The 12,937-nt window shown below is 39.5% G+C and overlaps 1 protein-coding gene across 4 annotated transcripts in view; it reads left to right on the top strand.

The window, feature by feature from the left end:
* atp11b (ATPase phospholipid transporting 11B) overlaps nt 1-11,635 on the top strand; it is a 52,506-nt gene extending 40,871 nt beyond the window's left edge. For 3 of the 4 annotated variants that reach the window (XM_074669186.1, XM_074669185.1, XM_074669187.1), the window contains 2 exons: nt 1,118-1,263; nt 6,248-11,635. In XM_074669186.1, the coding sequence (XP_074525287.1) occupies nt 1,118-1,263; nt 6,248-6,329 (228 nt within the window). In that variant the 3' untranslated portion in view covers nt 6,330-11,635. Of the gene's footprint in view, nt 1-1,117; nt 1,264-6,247 lie in introns of those variants that run through there. The other variant, XM_074669188.1, reaches the window with a different exon arrangement.
* Nucleotides 11,636-12,937: the final 1,302 nt, after the last annotated feature.

Below are 12,937 nucleotides of genomic sequence, written 5' to 3'. Positions count from 1 at the left end.
TAAAAGCAATATGTTCTGATAAAGGAAAAAGGAAAGCCACACATTAATTATCCAGGGACACCTGACACCGCCGGAATAAATCATAGTCAGTTTGTCCTGTCTGTGTTTTGCTTTTGCCGGCCAAGAGGCAGAACCTTGGTTTCTTGCCAGCTGTAGCTCCAATTTCTGCTGCAGAGAAATCTTACAGTGACTGCATCACCGTCCAAAATCGCTGGAATATGAGGCTCGCACAGGGATTTACAGATGAGGCTCATTTTGACTATATGCCATGCTTATTTGACAAAATATGAAAGTAGATGAAAAGTGTGCTAAAAAGCAAGTTTTTGAAACATCTTACACATATTTTACCAAAATAGTCTGTATTAAAAGTGATAAAAACAATCAAGACTTGTCTTTTGGACTAATGAAAACCACACAGGTCACTTCAGTTCATGTGTTTAAGGTTAAGAAGTAGCTATGAGGCCCTTTTATGTTTGAGAGAAGGACAGTTAGGGGTTCATACTACACAAGTGTAACCTCACACTCTGTTTTCTCTTTGCTCTTGACTTTCTCTCCATCTCTCCATCTCTTTCTTCCTCTCTTCCCCCCTCGGGTGCTGACTCAGTTTAACAGCGCAACCTGATCCTGCAGGTTTCTAGGCAGCAGCTCCATTCAGCTTTCACTACCTACAGTATGCATCACTGTCTCATTGAAAAGTCTGAAGTCAGACTTCTTATTCAGCCGCTGAAGCTTTCACTCCGATGTGAATTTCTAATAAGGCCAAGGACCAACTTTATCTGCTTTACACCCACCCTCGATAAACTACTTTTTATTTCATTCATTGCTTTATTTTTCTGTGTTTACAGGATTTATTTCAGTGTTTATGTTACATTTCAGACCCCTGTGTTGCATGTTTCAAATCATTGTACCTGTGACAGCATGCAGTATCTCATCCTGCATTATCACCATGTCTGAATGTGACAGTGAACCTCAATTTCATGGAAATAATCTTCTTCTTGTCTTTCTCTGCTCACTTCTCCTTTTATCTTCCCCTTCTCCTTCCTTTTATCTTCTGTTTCTTTCTCTCTGCTACCTTCTACCGCACCCTGCTTCTCTCTCTCATCTTCCCCTCCTTCAGTCTCTATCAGCCCCCCAGGCGCAGGCCCTCAGCTGTGTGGAGTCCCTGTGCTGCTACCAACATGGGCAGAGCGGCTGTACCCGCTTGGCCCGCTTCATGGAGCAAATGACCGGGCAGTGCCAGGGCAGCGCCAGCCGCAGCAACAGGTGGGGACGACGCCGACTGCAGGAATCAATGATTATGAATCCTGATGAGCGCTCAACACCTCATGGTTTCAAAAATGTGGGCTGCAGTCCCGACAGCTATAGGCCTTAATGTGGCTCCAACTCTACTGTAAGTCCTTCTTGTTCCGATCCTTGGTTGAGCATGCGGTTTGTTGGGAAGCAGGGTTTCAGACGGTGAAGGAGACTGGTGTTAGGGTGCGGTGAGAATAACTGCAGGACAAACGAGGAGGTAGACCCTGAAGATGTGAGACTTCATGGACTGCACTTTTTGAAGTGTGTGTGCTGGGAGAGTTTGGAGTCTGGACATTTCAGTGAACCAGATAGAAATGTGTGTTGCGCTCATACCACCAGAAACACAACCGTACACCCTGTCACCAAAACCAGAAAGACCAACGTCTGACCAGATTGTAATGGCTATGGCTTCCACACAGCATGCACATGTGGATGTTTGGAGGTCTAGACAGGGAGATTTTGGTTCCCTAAAAGCCCTTACTGCAGATCTGCTGGCACCTAGCAGGTCTTATTAATAAAATATGTAACCTGTCTTGTCTGTGTAGCCCCTACATTAGGGCAGCTCTGTCTGTTAGTCCATGTGTTGTCTGTTTTCTGTCTGTTCTGTCTTTTCTTTTCCCGTCCAATCAAAAGTTGGTGCCCAATAGGAGTTAGCGTGATTGGCCCAATCTTCAAAGCACTTTAACAGACGTCTGTGTGTCATTTCACTTGATCTGTTAGCTTCTGTTAGTTTTTTCTCCTTACATTTGACTCCTCTACATGACATGCAGCCTGATACTGGTTAGCTGGTCATTACTTAACTTGTTCAAGAAACCAAATTTGTTTGTGGATATTTTAACCCATGCTTGAAGAGATGTGAAAGGGTTAGCTCCTCAAGTAGCGGTTTAATCTTGAGTTGCACTTTGCAGTTTTGTATTTTGGCATCCCTGAATGTCACAGAGCGGTTAAGCTGATGAAACTTGATGCCTGTTCGCTGCACTCCCAGTAAGTGCAGGTGAACATTTTGACTCTGCTGCAGCACCACTTTGTGATACAGGAAGATTAAGCAACAGTCACTTTTTTTTTCCTTTCATAATTATTTTTTGCCGAGGGCGGCCATAAAGAGAAGTGCACTGGGGTCACAGTTTGCTGCCTAATCTGCAGATTCTGTCGTTTTGTGTCTCTTTACGTGAATCCAAGAGTCTCAGAGGCATCATTGATTAATTGACCTGATCAACCCTTTCTGCTGAGCAATCAATACTCTTAAAAACAACTCTGGACATCTAGTATTGATTACATCAGTAATGAAGATGTAGCATTCTTGTTCTTTGTGTTGCAGCCTTGTACAGAGCCACATGGTGTGGGAACCCATGTTTGTCTGTCCATGATTTATGCGTTTGTGTGTGTGTCTGTGTGTTAGGGATGCACTGATCCTTCCCTCTCTTCAGCCCCTCTGGATAAAATCTGCAGACTCTCTGTGGTCAGTTTAGGATCAAGGTATAAAAGTCTCAAAGTAGAGATGTAAAATTGATCTTGGCTGTAACATTTTTAATCCTGCAACTTGTAAACATTTAAAGCATCATAACAAAGATCATCTATGCTGCTTACATTGTCCTCACACTGTAAAATAATCTGTTTCAATTGTTGTCAAAAAGGAAACAATTACTTTAGCTCCAGGGTCGAATCACTTCTAAATGCATGATTCACTTTAGATGAATTTCTTCCTGCAGGAATGATTGATTTGTTTTCTGACCTTGGCACAAAGTAGCCAATTGGATTCTTCCAGCTGAGCAAACAGCAGCCAATTTGTACTCCCTGATGGATAAACGTAAACAATGAACATGAGAAAAAGGCTTTGCTTGGGTGTGCTTTACACTGTAGATACTAAAAGGGCACGAATACTAAACCCGGGGCTGAATGTAAAGGGTTTGTTTCCCCCCTTGTGTCCTCTCTTAATACCCCTCTCTCCTTTCACATTGTCTCTTCTTTCTCTTTCTCCTGGTTTGACCCTCTACTTTTCTTTTTGTTTCCTTTTTATGATGAAGGAAGTAAAAGTAGAAAAAAACACAAAAAAATGAGTGAGACCCAGCCCGCATTTGGCCTTAATGCTATGAAACTGCCATAGGGGGAAACTGATTACGCCCACCCAGTCCTATATAACATGCATATCCTGGGTAGGGCATATATATCAAACATATTTACTGACATATATAGAGGAATAAGTTATTTATCTAGTATATATTGGGAGTATTTTTTGCAACGTTGAATGCCGGCCCAAGCAGGAACTGTCAACAAAATAGTTTCCCTCTGAATTATTCAAAGCCAAATAAGAAAATACAGAGCAGGTAGGCTTTTCCAAGAGCCTCTGATATTTTTGCGTAAACATTTGTACCCTAAGATGCTTCAATTTAAGAAAATATATAAGAGAGTTCTCTCAAAGGAAAATGTTTTTGCAAGAAAATGTGTTTTATCACCAAACTGAATGATCAAAAGTGTTAACATCTCTTCATCTTCTTGTACACATAGTTTGAAAACTATAAACCCTAAGATGGAGACTCAGCTGTCAATGCTAATCCTAACCCAAAGAGGCTGCTGGGAAATGTAGTCTTTGAGAGTCTAATTACATGTATCTACCATTCTCTTTTCACGTGATCCTGAAACCGTATAGAGCTTCTGAGAAGAGGCCAAATTTGAGGATGTGTTTGTTTTATCACCTGGTGTGTGATAGGTGGGTGGGGTTTATCTTCCTCACACTTCGAAACTCCATCCGTCTCATCCACTCAGGCTGAAAAACACAAGAAAGCCCTGATTTGTCTTGTTGCATGGGGGCTGCTGTTGCCTTTGTATATGATGTAGATCTGTGTGTAACTGTGCCCTCTTCACACACCTTCTGTCCTCTGTGTCTTCGTCCTTCTGTGTCTGAAATCTGCATAATGTTTCTGAATTAATTATTCATGTTCTGTACACGTCCCTGTTGAGCTGCGTCTTGACAGAATTGTGCCTGATGTGTTCTTTTCTGGGGTTCATGTTCCCATCGGCTCACCCTAAAACTGTATGGGTGCTAACGTCTTCTTTGTTCAGTCCCCACACCAAGATGCAAAGATGCTTTTTGCACTAGGATGTTGCCTGGTAGACAGTCTAGAAGCTGAAGTCGCTTGTGAGATAGTCTTTGGTCTAACCAGTGTTTAAATCAGCAGCATATTTCAGCTCCCTAGGTGACCCTGTTTACCTCTTTTAAAGGTCGTAAAGCGGTTGTTTTCGTCTAAGGTCATGAGGATTAATCGGTGGTACTGACATTTAGAGATTGAGTAAGGTGCAAGAATTAAGGTGTTGAATCTTTACGGTCTTCTCTTGTCATATATCCAAGCTGCATTCACACACACTCACACTGTCATGTGAGGATCAGGAGCAGCAGATAGAAAAGGCGGCTGTGTTTGAGCTCAGTCTTTATGCTCCTCCCTGCTGCTTCTACTCTGACCACTGACTCCTGTGCTACTTTGACGTGAATCAGCACGGAGGTGGTCGTGGGTAGTTTGTCGTGACCTTGTAGCAAGCTGTCACTTTCATGATGTATCCATGTGGTTTGACCCTCTTGTCCATTTGAATCACTGGCCTTTAGTTTGAAAATGTTTGAGCTGTTTACGAATGGAGACTGAGCTAAAGCTGTTTGTTAGTTTCCAAAGGAGAGCCAGCTCGCTAAGCTAATAACAGTAAGGGACTGTTCCATCATCATTATGCCACTAGATAAGAATATATAGATTTTAAACCACGTTTTGTTTACATATTGAGAGTCATAAAAGACTTTTCAGTAAAGTAAAGCTATGAAATGAAGAAAACAGTCCTGGTTTTCCTCAGAGTGAGTATATGAGGCAAGAATGTTGTGATGCTTGTTTTCCTGATTCATTTCTCTTTATGATGTTTGCATTGATTTTTATCCATCTCACCTCCATCAACAGCAAACCAGAGACAGAAATGAAGAAGCTTTAGCCTTGAAGAACCTTTAACTTTATTTTTGCAGAGTGGGATCTGAAACATAATGTACCAAAGAGCAAATGAGCAGACCTTAAACAGGTTAATTTAATCTGAATCCTTGAGCTGTCTCAGCTGCACACTGCTGCTGTTTTGGCTAATTAAGTTTATAAGAGATTACAGGAGATACACATGGATTAAAACATGCACTTATTTTTTTTTAGTTTGACTTTAATCAAAATCAGAGTCTCAGCATGTCCTCTAGTTGGGAAAAATAAGACCTTAGAGTTTTAATGAGTATTGATTATTATTCTCCTAAATGCCAGGCAGTCAGAGTTGGAAGTTGAGTTATCAGCAGTCTTATCTTTATTGCCAGGTTAAACATGGATGGACTGAGATGCTCCCAAAATTTTCTTTAGCAGTTATTTTTCTTCTAACAAAATTTAGTTTGTTGATGAAGATTAATATTCACAGATTCCCATATCGAATGACATAATCTAGATTTCTCATCCATGTTTTTTATATTAAAAGACAATCAATGTTTTTTCTAACCGTTAAAACATGTAGCATAAAACGTAACACCTGATTAAAGTTTTGTTGTTCTGTATCCATATCGAAGAAAAAAGGGACTTAGATGCAATTTTTTCCCTCCTCTGACTTTTAGTGCAAACATTTGTCTAATACCTCATTACTTACTTCAAAATGCACTTTTTTGGGTTATTTAAACTGAGTTCACTGTAAGAGAGTTAACCTTTGTGTGAGTGCATGGTGAGACCCTCTTCACTGCTAACACCATCTTACTCATTACTAACCCTTCACTCCTTCATCCCTCACCCTCTGCTTTTCCCAGCGTTGATGTGAACTTACACAAATGTCTAGATTAGACTACTTTAGCTGGTGACAGTGGAGCCCACTCCCCCTCTCCTCTACACCCCACCCACACAAACACAGACACAAACACACACAGTCATTCCTCTAACCCTCACTCACTGCTGCCTGCTTTCAGGTCTTGGAGCGACACGGAGAACTTCTACTCCAACGATCGCAGCATCCTGACCCTGTCACCCATCGAGGCCACCCACTGCTGACACCCAGGGGTCTTGAGCACTCAGTGAGGCAGAGCTACCGCTGCGCTATGAGTCATAATCACACCACCACATCCCCCGGCATCATTTAACGCACCTACTTCAGTTTGCAGTCGATGCTCGCGGCACAGATGGGAGCTCTCTGAGTTTATCAAACCAAAGGACCCGGCTGGTTGCAACAGGCTGAGAGCAATCAATCCATAGTACAAAAGATGAGGAGGACACAGAATTAGAGCTGCAACTGGAAGAAAATAAAACATGAAGTCTGGGGAAAGTCAATATGGGATGAAGCTGACGTCTGTAGATAATGTAGTCAACAATAATCATACTGCAGCTGCTCACAGGACGTCTGCAATCTGATCCAAAAAGAGAAAATGTCAAATGACAGGAACATGAACTCTCCACCAGAAATTAATTTATCATTTTTTGATTCAGTTGCAGACCTTTTGTTTCTTGCAACTGACGTGAAATGATCTCGTCCATAATTTTTTGAAGCAGGATGGACTTACTTCACAAATCATCCATGCTGCTTCTTAATCTGGTTTGGACTTCCAGTTTTTAGAGGCCAGCTGTCAGAAAGTAGCACAAAGCTTGACAGAATCAGACTGTATGACGTCTTAACAGCTGAGGCCCAACATGATGCTACTTCCATAAACTTCCTCTGCCCAGATGTTCGTCCTGTCTCATTCTGGTGGAAAGGGAAAAGACCAGTAGCTTTAGGAGCCATGCTTGTTCTGTAAAAACTTTTTTCCCTTTGGAGTTACAGAACTTCCTGAAAACTGTGGAAGGAGATTCATCTCTACAGCAGAACCAAAGACCAAAGGATTCAGACCGGAGTGCGAAAGAAGAAGTTTATTTTTGTGCCTGATTGTACAGAAGCTTATACTGTTGAGAGGACGTTTGTTATTGTCCGCGCTGCTTTCAGGCCTCCCTCTCCTCCGCTGGGTAGGGTCTGTTTGAAAAGCCATATATTTTCCTGAGGTGATATTGCTGGTAGCTTATCGATGGAAGCTGTTTGAGCCTGTTCTCACTCTGTTTGGAAAATTTTCCCCCCTTAAATGCCTTTTCTATTTCAGCCTGGTTAGCAGAAGCACCTCAGCATTAGAGACCTCACTGCTCTGGGAATATTTTCAGGGGACAGGATCAAATTTTCTTACGTTAAAAGTAGAAACATTCCTCCCAGTTTCCTAAAAATACCCCCGGAGAATCGGTTTAGATAATGGTCCCATTTCTTTTTCAGTGAGTAAAAATGGCCCTAATGGTGAGATGCTTTTCCAAACTGCAGCTGATGCACGTTGACCCAGACAGCAGAATGTCTCTATCTTTAGAGTGATAGCTATATATATAAATATATTTCAGCTTCAGCAGAGAGGAAACGAAAAGCAGAACATTTGCACAAGTCACATATCAAAATCACCTTTTTTTGTCTTGTTTTAAAGTCATTGTTCGTCTTTCATCGGTGAAATCATCAATCATTCTTTCACTGTTTTTGCCTTGTGTTTATATCCTCATGTTGATGAAATGTTTGTGTGTGTGGGAGTATTGGTGTTTGTGTTAATCGGCCATGCTGGTTGAAGGAAAAGTGGTACAATGCCTTTTTGTAAGGTCTGGAATGACCCCTGAGGTCAGAAGTATCTTTGTGGTATCTGTGTTTAGGGTACTGACCAAAATAACAATAATCAGGTACTATGGAGATGAGTTCAGTAAGAAAAAAACCTCAACTGGATCTTTCTGTTGTCCAAATACAGACAGTATGATTCAGAACACGTATAAGTTGTGTGCTTCTCTTGCTGCCAGATACTTGAAGCGGTTGATTTGCTGGAATACAGCAGCAGGAACATGAGAGGTGTACGTGAGGTACGGACAGAGTCTGCAGTTCAGCCCCTGAAGGAACCAAAATGGTGCAGATGTGTCTTTACACCACAGCTGTGGCATTAGGATCAGAAATCATTTGAAACTCTGTTCACATCAGAGCCCAACGGATTTATTGATCTGTCGGTGATATCAGTTTACATGTTTGATGCTATTGGCATATTTTTTCCAGTATGTCACATAGATATAAAATCTACAGAAGAGGACGCAAGTCACTAAAAAGTTGGAAGTTAGGCCAGAAAAAAAGATAAAGTCAGAATTTAAAAACTTAAAAAAAAAAAAGATTTTATTCTGTTTTTTTTTCTGACTTGTTTCTCAGAAATCTGATTGGAAAGTTGAAATTAGAGGGAAAAATAAGCTTTTTTCTGCCCTTCCAAAATATTTATTTTCCATGGCCTCTCTTCTGTAGAAACTTGCTTATCAGAACATTTAATGAAAATATATTTGTTTGGGGTGATGTAGGAAGGTCATTATGTAGTTTTTTTCAGTCTGCAGCATACAGCAGAGCGTCACAGCCAACAGAACTGATTGGAAATGTGTTATATTATTTTTTTATGATCTTACCTAAAGATTTCAACTTCTGAATATCTGTCAATATATAGAAACATTAAAAAGTTTAATTTCCATTCCAGCTCAGATATTCAAACATCAGCTGCCATATTAAGAATATGTATGGGTCTGAGGAATTCTGCATCTGTCAGGCTCTGGAGGTAACAGCGTCACTTTGGGGGAATGGTTTTATCCTCTTTGATTCACAGCTCCAGGGTTTGCCGTCCTCTCTGGAAAACACATAAACAACAATAACAAGTCTCAGTGGTTTGAGAGAAGTCAGTCAGCTTTAGAGGTTTTGTGGGAGACACAGGAGAGTACTGTAGAAACCTCTGTAGACAACAGTTTTAGACCCAATATCAAAAATGGTACGTGTGCAGATAATGCCTCAGATCACACAGATGGAGCACACAGAGTCAGTGGTTAGGATGAAAATCAGAGTCAGATGTGTTTTTTTTTTCTTTGTTAATTTTCTTGAGGGTACATTGTTGGATTTGGACCTGTTACATCCTGTCTGTTCACACAGGTGACAGTGAACATGTCTATTTATTATTTCTGTATGTTTTTTTTTCATGTGTTAAACTTTTGTTACATATCAGTTTATATTTGTTGACTGTACATGGCCTGAAAACGGCAACTCTTGATCTTGTAATGTAATGAAAAGGGTAAAACTCCATCCAAGCTCTTCTTCTGTTCCACCTGGGAGCTGTTAGCTGCACACCTGAGTTCTGCTCTGTCAAAGAACATTTAAAGGACACTTCCAGGTACACCACTCCATCCATTAAACCCGAACAGATTATGTTTTTTGTTTATGTTGTTAAGAAAAAGTCTACCTGTATACATTGACGGAAGCTGTAATCTGTACCTGGACTGAAACAAATACAGTTTTGTTTATTCTGCTGATCATGCTATTTTCCCCTGTTAAGGTCAGTTCAGGCATCATGGGAAACACTGGAAGATTGCCTGTCAGAAAGGAATCAAGGTGCATTATGGGACTTGTGGGATCCACTGTTTTCAGAGCTTTACCTATATTTTGGACCTTTAATTAGTCAACTGTTGTTTAATGATGAAGCATACATTCAGGAGTATCTCTGATCATTTTCCTTAATAACAAACACTGGATCCTACAGACTGAACAGGCTGACCTGCCTGATAAACAGACATGAAACTGAAATTTAGATGACATAATACTCTCCTTTTCTCATCCACAAACTAAAACTCCTAATGAAAAGTTAAATCTCACTAGAATTGTCTGATGTTTTATTGTAAACAAACACAAAACTCTTACCAGTTAATGAAAATGTCTAAATTCACCAGGAGCAATCACCTGAGCAATCCAAAAGAAAACCACCTTCTTTCACCCCAACAGTAAAACCTGAATTCATCCTTGCTCCTCTCTTGAATAAAGAAATCCTCTTAAGTGTGCTTTAGGACTTCCTGGATTCAGAGCTGCGACCCTGAGGAGTCATTGAATGACAGCAGAGCAGATGGCAGAGGAGCAAGTCCTCCTTGGCCCAGAGCAAGAAAGTCTGAGCTGTGCAGAAAACACCTGCAGAGTTAAAGCTGCTCTGATGCCCCCTTGTGTTCAGCTGCATCCATAACATTTAGCACAAAGTAACAAGAAGGGGAAAAAAAAGCTTCTAAAGAGACAAAAAATGATAATAATTATACTGTAATCACAAGCCACAGTTAATAAAAGGGATCTGAAAACTTGTATTTCTTAAAGGCTTGGAATAAAGATCTGAATATATCTCAGCAGAGAGGAAACCTAAACTGAGTCTGAAGAAATGAGTCAAATAATGTGGCAAACTCATCCCATCTGCAGAAACTGTAGCAAAGCTTGCGTGCTACCTCACCCAGCGGTTTCACATTAAGGGGCCAAAGTGACCGGCATCCATTGTTTCCTAATACAATAGCTCGTGACACGTAATATCCCTGTAAGCAGCTCTTTGACAAAGATATAAAAGACAGGACATGGAATGACTTGCAATCAAACTAAAAAAAAAAAGTGTGAAAGAAGCAGGAGTGAGAAATAAAAATAATTTGAGTCTTGACTACATTTTTTTTTTTTAAACAGCAGATATGACATAAACAGTCATTTCATTATTTATCTACTGAGACTGTAACCAGGAACAGATGGTGTTTCTTTTTTTTTCTACATGTCATATCAGGGTGAGCAGTACTTCACTGGTGTTTCAATTCTGTTAAAGTAGAAAAACAGGCATTATAATGTGACCTAACTATGAAGATTGATTGTGCAGAAGCACCACAGCACTGACGTCATCAAAGCTTCATCACAGGACAGATGAGCCGTTTAGAAATGAGGCCTCCTCCCTTCAGGGTATTTCTGGAAGCAGGAGATTACTCGGCCACATAATTCAAAAAATTATCATTTAATATTTGATTCAAGAGATGATCAAGTCATCTATCAGAAGCAAGTTTAATTAGATATGAAAGACAAAAAGAGCAGTTATATTCAGTCTCAGAACTTTTGAACCCAGATGTCAGAAAATGCTGACTTCAGTGCTGATGTGCTCTCTGAAATCCCAGCCAGTGGTTTGCAGACTTGAATCAAATTAATGTCTCCCTCGATCAAATCAGCTAAAAAGAGGAATGAAATGTCAATGATCAGTTTTCTGCAGCAGATTGTCCTGTGACTCAGCATCAGCCTGTGAGAGACACCCGACTGAAATCATTTTTATTGTCTGCTGTCATCAGTAAATCAGGCTGCACCCAAACGATGAATAACCCACCATCATCACTCTTCTGTTGACTGATATCTGTCGTCTATCTGTATGTCTGTCCTTCCCTCTGTCTGTAAATCTGTCTTATAGCTGATGTTTATGAAGATGCGGTTCTATTTACGAAATAAATACATTTTTAAGAAACTCTGGAGTGTGACTTCTTTTAATGGAGTGATCTGTAAAAGGGAGGAGGAGTACAGTGTTTGCAGAGATTAATACCAAACATAATGCAGTTATACAGAATCTGGTTGCTGTAACTTATATATTATTAGATTTCTTAATTCAATTTTACAAATTTAATCAACAGGAAACAAATCTGAATTAGGTTTCCACTGTTCCACAAATTGAATACTTGAGAAAGAAGTGAAAGGACAATCAATAAGAAAACACTGAGTCAAGTGTTTCAAAATTGTTTGTCAAGTCATTAATCCATTCACAAATACATTAAAACTTCTTTTCCCGTTTGCATCTTTCCCTTTCATCAGCTGCATTAGATGTTTTGGTAAATCGAAAAAAGTCGAGATATTTAACCGAAGCTCATCAGTCTTCACTGCGCATGTGCCGCGTGTCATTCTTAACGGTCGGAAATGTCTCGGTTCTGGGTGACGTTAGCATCATTTAACACCTCTGAACAGCGAAACCATAGACTGTATATATATATATATATATATATATATATATATATATATATATATATATATATATATATATATATATATATATATATATATATATATATATATATATATTTTTTTTTTTTTTTTTTTTTTTTTTTTTTTTACAGTCTATGAGCGAAACACGTTGATGTTTCACCATTTAACCGGAAAGGCTGCAGACAATTGAAACGTTTTTTTCCGTTTTTAATTTCCGTAATCATCAAAGTGGCCATTGAAATAATGCGCATACTAACCGCACGCTTCCATCACATTTTTCTTAAATTGTAATTTGTTTACCCCGTGCATTCCCACTGAAATTCAAAAATAAATAAATAAATAAAAATAAAATTTAAAGAAAATTAAAAAGGGTTATTTTGACAGTCCTAAAAAGTAAAGCAATATTTCTTTGATTTTGAACGACCAAATAAAAAATGAGAATCAGATATATCTGATCAAATCAAATATATGATAATAATTCACTCTTATCATTTCGCAAAAAATTCAAGTTATTCAAAGGTATGATCTATTATTCACAAAAAAGTTTGTCAGCACTTCTTAAATAGTTTCAGTGCTTGTACATCCACAAGGGGCAGCAATGAGCCCAACCAGAGCCAAAGACATAAAGATTCACAATTCACTTAAAATATTTACTTTTTTTATTATTTGTTGTGTTTGCATGTCTGCGTCACCATCTCCTTACAGCTGACCAGAGGAACTGTAGACTACAGTCTGTTGGGATCTTCATAAGGCAATGCTCCTATAAACATCAGGTATGACATGAGGCAGTGCA

The sequence above is a fragment of the Halichoeres trimaculatus genome, unplaced genomic scaffold (assembly GCF_033239565.1).
Source record: "Halichoeres trimaculatus isolate MK-OKI-2021-1 unplaced genomic scaffold, fHalTri1.1 fHalTri1_scaffold_4, whole genome shotgun sequence".
NCBI classification, from domain to species: domain Eukaryota; kingdom Metazoa; phylum Chordata; class Actinopteri; order Labriformes; family Labridae; genus Halichoeres; species Halichoeres trimaculatus.
This window is presented reverse-complemented; position numbering and strand designations above follow the sequence as displayed.